Source organism: Ascidia mentula, chromosome 4 (assembly GCF_947561715.1).
Source record: "Ascidia mentula chromosome 4, kaAscMent1.1, whole genome shotgun sequence".
Taxonomy (NCBI): Eukaryota; Metazoa; Chordata; class Ascidiacea; order Phlebobranchia; family Ascidiidae; genus Ascidia; species Ascidia mentula.
The window spans coordinates 1,532,807-1,547,539 of record NC_138569.1 but is presented as its reverse complement, the minus strand read 5'-3'; the positions used below and the strand labels follow the sequence as shown (position 1 = coordinate 1,547,539).

General features: G+C 34.0%; 1 protein-coding gene across 3 annotated transcripts; it reads right to left on the bottom strand.

The window, feature by feature from the left end:
- Positions 1-1,606: 1,606 nt before the first annotated feature.
- On the bottom strand, positions 1,607-9,465 carry LOC145899497 (uncharacterized). 3 transcript variants are annotated; one of them, XM_082988301.1, is made up of 12 exons: positions 9,219-9,465; positions 8,442-8,569; positions 7,599-7,669; positions 6,966-7,093; positions 6,324-6,515; positions 5,800-5,939; positions 5,368-5,500; positions 4,364-4,642; positions 3,041-3,145; positions 2,917-2,981; positions 2,457-2,634; positions 1,607-2,372 (listed from the first exon to the last, which is right to left on the bottom strand). In XM_082988301.1, the coding sequence occupies exons 1-12, from the start codon at positions 9,310-9,312 to the stop codon at positions 2,173-2,175; spliced, it is 1,713 nt and encodes a 570-aa protein (XP_082844427.1). In that variant the 5' UTR covers positions 9,313-9,465; the 3' UTR covers positions 1,607-2,172. The 3 variants fall into 3 exon arrangements, with proteins under 3 accessions (XP_082844427.1, XP_082844429.1, XP_082844428.1); XM_082988303.1 differs by lacking the exon at positions 4,364-4,642; XM_082988302.1 differs by lacking the exons at positions 1,607-2,372; positions 2,457-2,634; positions 2,917-2,981; positions 3,041-3,145 and adding an exon at positions 3,998-4,298.
- Positions 9,466-14,733: the final 5,268 nt, after the last annotated feature.

Here is a 14,733-nt window from a genome sequence, read left to right as displayed (position 1 = left end):
GCAAACAACACATAAACGTATGTATGACCATTTCCTAGTTTTCCCGTACATGTACTATATATGTGACATTATTACATCAAGCAATTAATTAAAACCAATTTTTTCGGATAAAAATGGTTAACCAAACTTTGTGGCTTAAAAATGACGCAATATATTTTATTTATTTAAGTCTTTGGGAGATTTCTTTGAGAGAAAACAATTTAATAATAAACTGGGGTGAATATGTGCGTACTATATATTTGTGTGACCACCGTGCAATATGATAAAGCCTGCCATCAATGCACTCCTTGTAACGCTTTGAGAGGCGTCAACATTTAATAGAAATGCTTCCTGGTTGACTGTTATATCGAGGCATATCTTGGTTGCATCAGCGCACAGTAACCTATTGAACTATCCAGTGACAACCAAGTATTAATCAAGGCAATTAAAAGCTGCGTTATGACAATGATTCAAACTCGGCATTGTCATCACAGTCCTTCACATGCAGGAATTTAATAAACGACAACTAAGTCGTTTTAGTCTAATTGCACACCCTGTTTTTTTGCAAACTAAAAGGTATTTGTGACACTATACTGTTTCTTGTGCCAAAAGTGAAGCAATGCGCATGCTTTCTGGCCAACACGAAAGTGCTATAAAGGAAAGAAATCCTTGCCTGTAAACCACCGCCTTCCGCGTATTCGTCACCACGCATGTTGTTTTAACGTAGAAACGCTACTTCATATTGATCACATTAGTTTAATCACTAAGTAAGCGGCACAGTGATTGTAGCAATGGATTAAATCGCCATAAATCCGGGAAAATTACAACAGTGTAGGGCTACACAATTTCAAGAAATTAAAGCCAAAGCTGTCACACCAAACAATTTATGACGTGTAAGAGGCAAATAAAACGGAATTTTTATACAATACAGTATAGGTTATAAAATTGTCCAAAATTCTTTTAAATATGGGAAAGAACGAAAATGAAACGACTGCACAAACATTAAAACTCTATACACACGTTCGTTGTATCACGTTGCGTAATCTATAGAAATTTCGGCGTCAGTGTAGCAAACAGTCTACATTTTGACACTGCATTTGATTCAATATTTGGACAATAACCTTGAGTGAGTACAGGAGTATTATAAAAATTTGTATTGCGTATCGACCTTTGTGTGGATTTTTGGAGTGGTTGGTTTCGGGAAAACTGTTTCTAATAAATCGTCAGAAGAAACTGGGCAAGTTAAGTTGGTAAGGATTATCAGACACCCTTGTTGGTGCGGACTTGAACCCCAAACTAGGGATATTGTACACTTACGGCGTCACATGTGATTCTTGCATACAACGTTTTAGGGATATGAACGTTACAAAGAAATCTAAATAAAAAAAATCTGCTACAAAGTAAGAATATGTTTTCGATATCGCTATAATTTTCAGTTGTAAATCCGTCGGGTGCTGTTTAAATTTCTAAATTGTTGGTCATTTATCTGAGAACAGTTTTCCTCTTAACAAGGAAGTGTTCCTGGTTTCAAAACCTCTTTGTAATGAATCACTTAATTTCCGCCTATTCTCCTGATGCTTACTAGGTTGGCAAAAGAAAAATCCTTGCAATAGAAACTCTACGCAGCGAAGATCACATTCATTTAATGACATTATTAAAAACACACAGTGATGGACAATAAGTGAACACATTACAAACTGTAAAAATAACATGGATAGAAAACAAACCGATCGGGGATTATTTCAAACGAGAATCAACATAAATTTCTTTTGGGAAGCACAGTCTGGACACTGTTTTCTTTACAACATTGTAAGTTTACACAGGGAAGTTAATATGAAAACAAAAGGAGAGTGTTCTCTTCCGTGGGGTAAACCTTTAACCCTAGCAGTATAAGGAAGTAAATGGTTTTGCTCGGACTTCGGGAATTTCCAATCTACGACTTTCCATTAGTTTTTAAACCAGCTTTAAACTCAATCAGAAATGAAAAGATGCTAAAGTTTATCACTCAAAAAATGGATGATCACATATAATACAAAACACTTTTACAAAAACAGTGCACTGTAAAAACTTGCACAAAACCTTTAGCAGAGAAGTTAAACACAAAGTTTAAATCCACTCAATCCAATCATAATTCCAATGCAGTAGTGGTCAGTACATTCGCATTCTTTCTTAAATCTGCAGTTAAAGTGTTTCTTAACTGGGACCAAATGTTTCATATGCTGATGCACTTTGGTTTGCAGTTGTGGTTTGACAAGTTGCCACATTATGATACTCAGGTGTGTTTTCATATGTGGGTGTATTAGGTCGTGGAGGTGTGTTTTCATACACATGTGTGTCTAAATAAGCAGGTGCCCTCAGTGAAATGTTTGCAGGTGTTCCTTTCATTTTGTTACCTACAAGTTAACAACATTAATATGAAACAAAACTCTGGGTTTAATAACCCAACATTATAAAACATGTTACAATTTCACACTTACCTGTTGATCTTTTGAAACAAATTACTGCAAGTATTATTGCAAGAATCACAACAGCAGCTGCTACAGATATTCCAATAATCATTCCCAATTGGCTGGTAGTGATTGCAGATACTGTTATTGTGATCGAGCTTGTTCCAATTGAATTTGTAACTTCCAAAGTGTAGGTTCCTGCTGGCTTCTACAGCAAAATAACCAAACTAGGATTAGAAAGAACTCACTGTGCATAGTTTGTTACACTACTTTCAACATGCAGCAATGAAACTATATTGCTCTAAATTTATTTTGGGATATATTTAAGTATGGGCACATTTTGTATTAAAAAAGTATCGGTAACTGGCACCAACTAAAGTAAACCAACCATTATGGGATTAAAGGTTAACCTTCATTTAATATTATACTACCGTTAATGCGACTTACAAGAACAGAAAATGGTTTCCTACTGTTTAACAACATAATTTACCTTAATTTGATATGTGTAAACCGGTGGAGTACTTGAGAACAGTGCAAGAGTTTCATTTCCACCTCCTAAAAATAATTTTATAAATCAAATGTTAAAATATGGCAAGTATTCAAGCATTACAAACCTGGTGACATTAAAACAGATGCATTAGGTGGAGGATTTGAATACACAATAATATCACATGGTTGGTTTGGTTGGCAGTTCACATTTCTGTCAGTGTATGGTTGGTCTATGAATATAATTTAACTTGCAAAGCTAACACTAGCACAATTACAAAAAATATACAACTATCATTTGAAATAGTGTAAACCAAATGTAAATTCACATATGATTCATAAAATGTTAAATTGTAATCATTAGCATTGTGCTAAGTGCTCAATCATTCATTGGCTTTAATGCACATATAGCACAAATAGTTTCTTAAATTTGTACCAAAAGAGTGTCTAGCTTTTTCTGATTGTAAAACATGTAATGGTATTTTTGCAAATTTTAATATTATACATGTTAGGTGACATCCTTGGGTGTCATTTCATGTTTTCAGATTTATAGAACTGAAAATAAACACTAAAACAGAAGAAAAATCATCCTAATACATTATTAGTTGCTATTCCCTGAGTGTTGTGAAAAGTAATTGCTACACAAGGTAAAGGTTTAAATGTAAAAGTTTTTGTTCCACGATGAAATGTCTAATGTTATGCTTGGAATACAGAATAGGTTGCAAAAAATATGAACTTGTGTTTGGAATAGAACTAATGCAACCAACAGAAACCTTCACAAAACACCCAGTTAGTAACAGGTTAAGCAAGACATAAAACACAAAACAAAATTAATGATAAGCCAATCATTCACCAGATATCATACATAGCACAATTAAGGTAATCCATCAATACAAACAAAGGCGTAGTAAATCTTATACACAACAATTTGGGTCAGTTAAGATTTCTACTGAATGCTACATTTTTCAATAGTTTCCAAAACAAATTATTTACGCAACGTGTCAAAAAACACTCTGTTTTTAAGAGAAATACGAAAACATGCAGATTTGAATGGATAAACTATTTCAAATTATCACCACACGCAAACTTTCTATAGTGCAAACTTACACTGAACATCAATGTTAATCTTTGTTTGAAAACTCCCAAACATATCAGAAGACTTGCATACATATGTACCAGTGTCATTTGGTGTAACATTTTTTGACAAAATGCTATCATTATTAACATCTATCTCAACATCAATCCCATCTTTTGTAAATTTTAAGATTGTACCAAGATAACTTTGGTAATCAACAGTGCATTTAAATTTAACAGCATTGCTTTCATTGAGAAGCTTTGTTGCATTGTTAACAACTGTTTCACCATTAACTGTTATTTTTGGGTGTCCTGAATAAGTATGTTTTGAAGAAAAATATGTCTAAATACAAAAACAAACTTTAAAACTAACTTACTCATTGTTGGAACAGAAACAATTGAAATGATTGTACTGGTAGAATTACCAATGCCATTATTGGCTTGACAAGTTGCATTTGTTGAATTACTAAATTTTCTGCTTATGTTGCACGAATTGTTGCATTCATTCAAGTTATCATATAACCAAACACATTGAGATTGGGGGTTTGAATCCACAGAGCAATTTAAGCCTATACTGGTGTTTTGCAGAATAATATATTGGTTTTCAGTTTGCTGAAATAACCCCTGTATAGTAATGTTGGGAATTGAAGGTGGATCTGAATGAAACAAACAAAAAGCAATCAACAAAATTCTGTAAAATATGTGTTAGTAACCCTTCATCTTAAAATGCATTTAATTGAAATTTGAAAGTTTGGAATTTAAACTTCATTTTTGCATAAGAGTACTTGTTAATTGAGAGCTGCAGACAGGGTGTGTACATGCACTGTTTCAACATGTGAGGTCTCATCAGTGCTTTTGCAAAGACACTAATTTATGTTCAATACAGCTTTTTAGTATAAAAAAACAACACTTTACGGCCCACTTTGACAGACACAAAAAATCAGAATAAACATTAATTGTTAAAGGCATATCCCTTTTTCACAAGAGTTCCTGACTGACTGATCATATCACAAAAATATTTATGGAACTCAAGTTCACTAAAAACAAAAGCACTTGGCCAGGTTTGGGTATTTCAAATATGCCATTTTTTTGTTTTGTGATGTGGTCACTTAGTCAGGATCTCTTGTGAAAGAGAGATAAGGGAAACATTTTGTTTTACTAAAGGACGTATATTGGTATTTCAATGAAAACAAGTTTTGGTGGTGGGAACTGCCCAAGACCTTCAAAGTGGACCTTAGAGGTTTAGCCATCCCCCTGGTGGCACTTGCCCCCTGGTTATTCATGATTTTGGTCAAAACAGCAACAAAAAATGGAACTGGATTTTGTTTTGACGATTCTAAAAAACAAATAACCTGTGCAATATTAAGATAACAAAACTTACAGTATACCATAAGTTGATGGTCAGAAGAATTTCCTGAAATATTTTTCAACTTTGTGTAGTTTGAGGTGACCTGACAATGAACCATTTGATTGTTCATTTCTCTTTTCAGTTGAAAACTGAAGTTTTGCGAATCCTGCAAATATAAACTTACATGGATCTAAATTGTAAAAGATTTGTCACTGCCATGTATCATATTATAAATTCAGTAGCATAACCACATATACTTACCTTTTTAGCTGCAAGCAAATCACTATTTATCAAAAGACTTTGTTGACCTTCCACATGCTGTTTAGGGGTACATTTTACACAGAAAATTCACCAGAGCTACTGATTGTGTTTTGTCATTTATTGGCCAAGGACAGAGTAATTTTTATAGTACATTTATGGTATTAGCAATGGTAATAGTTTTTTCCAGGTAATTAACTAACAAACCTGTTGTATATAAACAACATTTCCAATATAGATGGAGTAGCTTGTAACAGGCGGAAACACATGTGATGCAACACAACACTTTATCACAACCACAGTTTTTTCTACCCCAGTAAAGTTTCCAGAAAGCTGTGGTGTTGGATCTAGTAAAAATATATAGCGCATCGTATTACATCAGAATTTATGGCCGAGACAATATTTTTCATAAAATCTGTGATCGTTTGCAATCATCGACATGTTCATCTACTATTGATTTACAAACACTCACCATTGGCAGTGAAATAATACCAATATAATTACCACTAGCAACACGCTTTTTTTGAAGTAAAAGTTTTTATGAAGTATTTTTACAACAATAGTACAAGAATTTTTGTCAAAAAAAACTTTATATAATTATCTAACAATTTCCATGCCATAACTAATTTAGTGCATTGGACATCTGCAGTTCATCACCATAATCATGAAATGTTTCTATTTAGCACAAACTTTATTTTTGAATTTAGCTACACTAAATTTAGCAAGTTTACCTGACCAACATTCTAATCCATTAGCTCCAAACCATGTTGCATCATTTTGACAAGTTGTATTTACAATACCAGGAGTTGAGTTACAGTAAAACAACTCTTGACCTGCTGGACATTTGAACTGACCTGGTGACTTATAATTAAGTTTGAGTGCTTCGATAAATGGTCTGGAAGGTAAAGTGTCATTCGGACAATCTAAACATATAAAAAATGTTAAGCCTAATATAATGTTTAATTTAAGTACCTAAAACAGCCTAAGGTGGTTCTTATTGCTTAGCTAGTTTTGTAAATAAATGACTAACCAGGTTGTTCTACAAATTTTATATTTTTCTCTTAAAAATCCTCAAAAAAACTACAAAGATAAATGGTGGCACTTAGGTCCAGCAGAAAGTAAATGCAAGTCATTTCAGTAACCACTGTTCAAATAATTTCAAAGCACAAAACACTATTCCCAATAATATATATACTGTTTTGAATGTAATTTAATAATGGTTGTGTTACAATTAAAATTGTGTTACCAGGATAAAGACTTTCATTCAAAGGTAGTTTAAAGAAATATTGATAACAACTGAAGCAGGTTTCTTGTTATAAATACGTAAAGTAAAATTCGATATTGTTATTAACATTAGACTTTTGTATTTTTACCTTGTACTGAAAAATTTGCCATCTTAATCAATGAACTTGTTCCAATAGTCCAAGTGGCAGTGGAATAATTGGACAGCACATTAAAAAAGATGAAAACTACGTTTGTAACTCCTGATGTGTTGGTACAACTGAAACACATAAAAAATATTTCTGCATCAAATGAGTAACATTTTATAATTAATGTGTTTTAGATGTCCAAAATCTTCCATTTTATATATTTTTGTTTGTTATCTGACATTAATTAGCCAACAGCTGATGGGAGACTAAAATATTTTAAGATTACATTACTGTGTGTAAAAAAGTCTGTTTCAAGCTAATAAACACACATTGAATTGGTAAAATTTACAAGTAACAGCAACAATAAATTTTAAGAATGTGTCGCATTATTGGGGAATATTCCGAAAATAAGTTAAAATCAAATATTAACATTTCTTAATACAACAAACCATACTTTTCAAATTGTACCTTAGTACCATAAATAAAGTAAAACTGTAGGTGGGCAGACTAGATGCACTGAAAATGGTAGGATTTTGACTTATGCTGTATCATAGGTAAAACAAATCTATATAAAAAATTTTACTTGAAAGCAATGTTTTTAAAAAGAAGCAAGGCACTACTGCTACAATGCAATACCTTATATTCCCATGAAAATTGTTTAGCACTGAACATTGCAGATTATTCTGAAATTGAACTGATGCTACAACCTAAAAACATTAAAATGCTTTTGTTTTTATTGTGCTAGAGTAGCATTAAAAACTTTTACAAATATAAACTTATCTATCTGCCAAATTGTAAAGATGGGCACAACCAGGTGTTCCCAACCTTTTTTGTTGCTCGTACCCCCTTGTCAGGTCAGAGCATTCTTAGTACCCCCCAAAAAATTCTGATTGAATTTTTCAGATATATACTGCTAAATTAAATTGCTTTTATTGATCAATTAAACGTTAAACCAGTATTTCACACAAAAATGCAAAAATCACTTTTTGTTATGAGACAATGAGGCTTCTCAATAAATAACAACAATTATTTGTGGACAAATGTTTTTTTTCAAAGCAAAGACCGTAATGGCATAATATCATTTATAATTCCAAAATAAAACTGTGCTGTGAAATCTGTTTGAAAAGCTGCTCTGTGGCCAAAGGATCTTCCTACCCCTTGATGCTCAATCTCCCCAAGAGGTATGAGTACCCCAGTTGTGAACCCCTGGCACAACTGTAACTTTTAACTAGTAATTTTCTGAGGCTTAATTTTTTGGACAGGAGCATAAAATGCCCAAAATTGTAAATACACAACCACTTAATTGTGTTCAATCATTTAAATAAGATTTCTAGCAACACAAAAAATGTGTTTAATTGAAAATAAAAATAAGTAATATGCAACTCTACCAGCTTGGTGATATTGTGTTTAGAAAAGCTGCAGATATAAACCAAATTTTAAAAACTACCTTTTTAACTTGGGAAAAACTGCCATACTCACATTACTGATGTTCAGATTATTCAGGTATAAGAAGGCAAATGAGGAACCAGAAAATGTGGAAAAAAGTGTAACATCTGCATTGGTTGCTTGATTGGGTACAGGAAAAAGAGTAACATTGGAAACGATTTCTGTCAAAAAGTAATTTTTAAACTTGAAAGTTTATCAAATATTATGAAAACAATTTGTTTTGATGTTGTTTATGATCTTAAACATAAACTGTAGCAACACAAATGACTTCATTTTTTTGGTCAGTGTCACAGTGGTGAATTGGTTCAAATGGTGATACAACATTGTGAAGTCTATTATAATTTAGGGGCCATATTTGCGCATCTATTTATCCTTGACATAAAGTTTGATAATTTCTCTGCTCATTCGTACTTGAAACATGCACTGATAGAAGCCACGGTGTCAATTTTTTTTTTTATTGTACAATTTTTTATTGTGCATCGAATGTTGAAAAAAAAAAAACATGCTGCCCATTGAATAACAAAGGAGATGCCTGGTAACCAACGCAAGAGAATGGCCGGGTGTATTTTTTATAAAGATATTGCATTCGATAAAACTTCACTATAGATTATACTGGTATTGATTACAGGTTTCATCTTTGCATACAGTGTCCAGCTATGCCTCCTAGGCTTAAATTTAATGAAAAATGCAATTGTTTGGTAACAATTCAACAACATTGCCTGTTTATATCTTGACAGTATATATTTCACCATTCACTACAAAACTAGTATAAATAAACTAGACAACACAAACAGGATCCATGAGACTTACCAGCAGAGGTGAAGCCAATTGCAAGATATAAAATCACAATCAAGGTTTGGAATGAATTTGTTTCAAAAATGCTATAAAAGCCAGTTTGACACATTGCATAAACACAACTTTAAAGACTTTTAAATTATCCTGTATTAAAAGAAAGTGTTTGTGCACAATCCTGATAACCGATTCTGGGACTCACTCCCCATTTCTGACTAATGGTTGCAATGACTTCCACCCATTGCTTTTAATGACAAAAAAAATGTTTGTGGGAAAAAATGTTTTTTTGGGATCTGTTTCAATAAAACACTGTAGATGCTTTATTGCGAAATAGATTTGTCTCACATGAAAGTGAATAAATTTTTACCCAGAACACATAATTTCCTATAATGTTGTTTGTGCACAATCTGCAAAATGTCATGCAATATGTTAAGATAATTACTTCGTGTAGTTTCATGTAACAATTATTTCTTACTTAGCTATATGGATAAGTTTTTCAATTTTGTGTGGTTCAAGACAACCACAAACCCTCCTTTTGGGGGACATGTCCTGATGTTTGGAAAAAATGCATATCCGTCGACGACATGAAACATCACTTAACTGTACTCTTTTAACGTTTCACTTCATATTTCATTTTAAAGTCCTTGTTCAAACTAGTCAGCAACCAAAATTGTAGTGGCTCATACATGAAATTTTAGTCATAACATTGTTTAAATGATTCATGTGAGTCATATTGAGACAACACATAGACAGTGTATATTATTTCAGTAGAATTCAACTCACATAAAAGTAAAACCAATAAAAATGCCAAAGAGATAATTATTTGTTCAGATATAATTAAATGTCATTGTGCGGCAAAGTTACCAATTCTCTAAACAGCAACAACCTATTTTGTTAAATTATATGATATGTAAAATGTTGTTTTTGGTTCCCAACCCTTTTGTAGTCACAGGCCCATTTTAAAATCTGTGAACCCCTAATTTGCCTGTAGCCCGTGTGGAAAGTTAGCTGTATAAATGGGTATCAAATAACATGAAGAAAAGACCAGAAACCAACATAAGTTTGAAATAAACAAGAAAAAGGAGTAAATTTGTCAATAAGAAGGTAAGTGATTCGAACACATTTCGGCCATAAAACCTTACACAAACGTATGCCGTAGAAATCCTCACTCTCCTGCTAACCAATAAAATCAAACTTGGCCTTCTAAAAAAACGCGCACCTTCTTAGATTTGACAAATATTAGCCATACCGCCATACAACGCGATTGGATGCCATGGCCACTTTAGTGGCTTACTCTGGAGGATACAACAGCCGCAAAACCAAAATGTTATTTTGTGGAAATTGACCACGTCTCACAAGTAACCTGCATTGCGTCGTGTGACTTTTACTTCTCTGTTAAACGCCTTAAATAAACACGCCGAAGTAGCCTGCAGTTAGTACAAAAAAAAAACTAATGAACAAGAAGTACTCTTAGTCTCACATATTGTCAGGATCTTTGAACAAATACCATTGATCCAATTGAGAACATTGTGGCATCCTTAGAAACGTCTATCCCTCTACTTTACAATAAAGTTAAAAGAGTTACTGTTTAAAGATTTACTGCGCTTGTGCGACATCAGCTGGTGCAAATATAACAACGATTTACACAACCTGACGTCACAAACAAATTAGAAATGGTATCTAGATTTAAATCAATCTAAAGGCAAACGAGTTAGTTAAATTTTAAGGTTGTAATGAGAATATTTGGCCGAATATTGGCCAAATAACGTTAAATAAAAGTCAAATGTTTGAGCGTGGCGGGATTTCGAGAACATGTACAGATCAGAACATTCGCCTTAGCTGTATTTGAAATTAGATGTTTTTTAAGCCCTGGTGTATAATTCGCTAATAACCTGCGCTGTCTGCTTCATTTCCGCAGAGGAAATTTAGTTTATGTGGAAGTGTTGGTCCCGATTACAACTCACTCTACAACTCATGAACTATCAGGTCAGAGTACTCCTTGGTGGTAGTTATGGTAAACCGCTCTGAAGAGTTAGTTGTAAAAATTTTTGCCAAGCCCGATGCTAGCCCGAAAACGTTTTTTTAACCATAAGCCCGAGCCAGACCCGAAAAGCCAGACAAAGGCCCAAAGTACGGCCAGCATTATGATTTTGTGCGGTCTGCGACATAAATGCGATAAAACGGCAGGCCTTTATATAAGTTAGGATTCCCGGTTTGGTCACAGCAAAAACCCATGCGCTGATTAGACATATTAACATATTACATTATATAATATCCAAATGCTGTGAGTAACGATTCCAAACTTTCTATAGAACTGGAGACAAAATTTTTTTGTCACAATGCGCACAAAATTGTCAATTTACTTAGTCTTTATGTATCGGAATGTTACAGAGAATTTTGTTAAATTCGTTTGTACAACATGATAAGGGTCGAACGTTCCCGTAGACTGGAATACATTTTGAGCAGTTGGTACAGTAGTTAAGTTTATGTAGCATTTGGTTGCATGAAACTACGCTTCATACACAAAAAGGACTTCTATATGCGTACCAAAATTATTGTTGCACGCGCTAATAAAATTCCTAAATGCGGGTCACACTCTGCTGGTACATATAATTCTTCTACCATTGTATACATAGAGAATATTTTGAGTTTCGGTAACAAATGTGAAAAGGATAACAAACGTCTACTTATCGGACAATTGTCATTCGCACTTGTTCGCACCGTGCTTGTCATTCGCACAATAAATTTTCACTTCCGCACCAGTTCGGATGGTCCCACATGTTAAAAAGTACTGACCTTGCCTATGTTTCTATGAGCAACGGCGTCCGGCATTGAAGAAGTTAAAAATGTGACCAAAATTAATCGTCCTGCTACGTTTACAGTTTCATTCCGCCTTTGATATTTGCAAGCAATTGAACATTGCCGCAAATGAGGCACGTAGATAAATCGAAATATTCCAATTTCGTTTCTAGATTATAAGGTAGGCCTGCTCCTGTTAATAATGTTGGTCTTGTCACATTATCAATTGTAGACTCCACTATACTTGCTACTAAATGTGTCTAACAATGTCATGTTTTGAATGTGGTTGAAGAAACAATTAACTGGAATATACGGGACTTGATGGAATTTTAAATATTTCGTGTTTTTTGCGTCCAAAGCCCGAACACGTCAATTCTTGTCACGAATATTAACTAGGATGCTGTAGTTAAGTGGGAAGGAGCAATCTGATATCCCGCAGTGCTTTAGTATAGGAAACATTAACAACTTGCAATAAGATTAGGACAGCAAGGCAAATAAGAAACTCATAATGTGCTCACCTTTTTTACATTATATGCTATTACCCTACACGTACATTATTACAATAACACAAGTAGAAAAAGACAATTCAGTTTGACCGATAACAACCTTCATTCAAAAGATTGCTTCTCTGTTTAACTTCATGGCTTGACATGTGAGCTGAACGTTTTGGTGATCAATAGATCGCCGGATTGTTTTCCATAACCGAACACAGTTTTTCCTGGCATGGTAACGAATCTCATTTAAGGCTTTTATGTATTTTTTAGCGCCATCTATCGCAAGAATGTAATTGGGAAAGTCCCTAAAGTAGATTTATTTTGTTTAAGTCTAGTTCTTTTTTGAGAAGGGAAACAACAATTTGTTGAAATCAACAACACTAAAAAATGATTGCTTTATTTATAGTGTACAGGTCTCTGATGCGATTTCGTGTCATGTAAAAACGGTGTGTCAAATTGGAATATCCTACACCACTTTGCTTAGTGCCAAAACATACTGTTAAAACATATATAAATCGTGCCAACAGCCACGAATAAGACTTTACGCTCTATACAATTGAGAAACCAGCGGTTTCAAATATATTGAGGGGTGCGTGTATTTCACACGGGCCAGATATCTTGTTCTCCGCAAGAGGGCGATAAAGATTGTATTTAGTTCTGGAGACCGTTCATGACCAGCTTCCAATCAAGCTATTTTTGGGTTCAGAATTTTCAACACTGAGATAAATAACGATCAATAAACGTAAGGTTTGCATATGATAACACGATTTAATTTTTGGGAGGTTTCCGTTTGATTCAAAATGGCAAGAAGCAAGTCACAAATGTAATCTCCTGGTTTAACTTTGGGAAAAACGGTTCTAATGGGAAAAAAGTGTTCAGATGTTTAAGATTTAGCACTAAAAATTTGTCTACGTGACTGATATAACTCTGTCCCAATTGTGCGGTGACAAATATGATAACCCTAAAGTCTAATAATCCTAACAAAGAAAGTGAAAGTTGACGATTGTTTGAACACACATATCCACCCTAGTACGCAAACACGATATTACGAGGGTTTGTTTGCACTACCATTGCACACAACACCTCATCCCTTACACCATTGCAAACAACACTAAAGGTTATGTATGACCATATTTCTGTAAGTATGCAGTATATGTGACATTATGATGTCAAGCAACTGATTAAAAGTACTTTTTTCTCAGGCTCATCAACTTGAATGATGAAATTTGCATTATCTGTTTAGGTGTGGCTTGCGAATTTTGTTTTTCGGAAAAAAATCATTTATCAATAAACTTCGGTGAAAATGTATGTGCTCCATATTTCTGAACTTATTGTGCAATAAGATAAAGCCGTGGCACCCATGCACTCCTTGTAACTTTATATAATTACTTCCTGGTTGGCTTTAACATCGAGACATATCTTGGGTTCACCATAGCACAGTAACCTATCGAACTATCCGGTGACAAAGTATTAGTTACATCAGTGCGACGCAATGAAAATCTGCGTTATAACAATGATTCAAACTTAGCTTAGTGGTCACTGTCCTTAAATCACATGTAGGAATTTATAAAACGACAACTAAGATATTTATGGTTGAAGACACACCTCGTTTTCTTACAAACAGAAAGTATTTTCACTCTATATTGTGTCTTGTCCCAAAAGTAAGGCCATTTATTTCATAATGCGGTCGGATGAATTTCATCACAAAACATTCAAAAAACTATGTTTGTGCAACTTCCTAAGGTCTTGTTCCGTGTTCTCGTTAAACTTATTACATCGGTTATTCGTAAGTAAAGAAGGTGGTAGATAGAGAAGAGAGCAAAACACACATTTCGCATATTAGCTTTCCTGCCAACACGGAAGTTCTGTAAAGGAAAGGAGTCCTTGCCTGTAAACCGCCTTCCGCGTATTCGTCACCGAGCATGTTGTTTCACGTAAAACCCCCTACAATATATTGATCACCTTAGTTTGATCACAAAAGTAAGTGATGCACAATTTCACGGAATTAAAGCCAAAGCCGTCAAATCAACCAATTTATAGGGTGTAAACGGCAGAACTTTTGTACATACAAAGTTCAAATCGTCCAAAAAAGGTTTAATTGGCTCTTTGTAATGAATCACGTAATTACCGCCTATTCTCCTATTGCTTACTATAGGTTGGCGATAGAAAAATCCTTGCAATAGAAACTCAACTCAACGAAGATCACATTCATTTATAAAATATGAGAAACACACAGTGAT

What these genes read in the sequence shown, in the direction of transcription:
- LOC145899497 (XM_082988301.1), bottom strand. Translation starts at nt 9,312, where the DNA reads ATGTGTCAAACTGGCTTTTATAGCATTTTTGAAACAAATTCATTCCAA. An exon ending in AATTGGCTTCACCTCTGCTG is followed by an intron (nt 8,570 to 9,218) that starts GTAAGTCTCATG and finishes ACTTTTTGACAG; the next exon opens with AAATCGTTTCCAATGTTACT. An exon ending in AATTTTCATGGGAATATAAG is followed by an intron (nt 7,094 to 7,598) that starts GTATTGCATTGT and finishes TATGTGTTTCAG; the next exon opens with TTGTACCAACACATCAGGAG.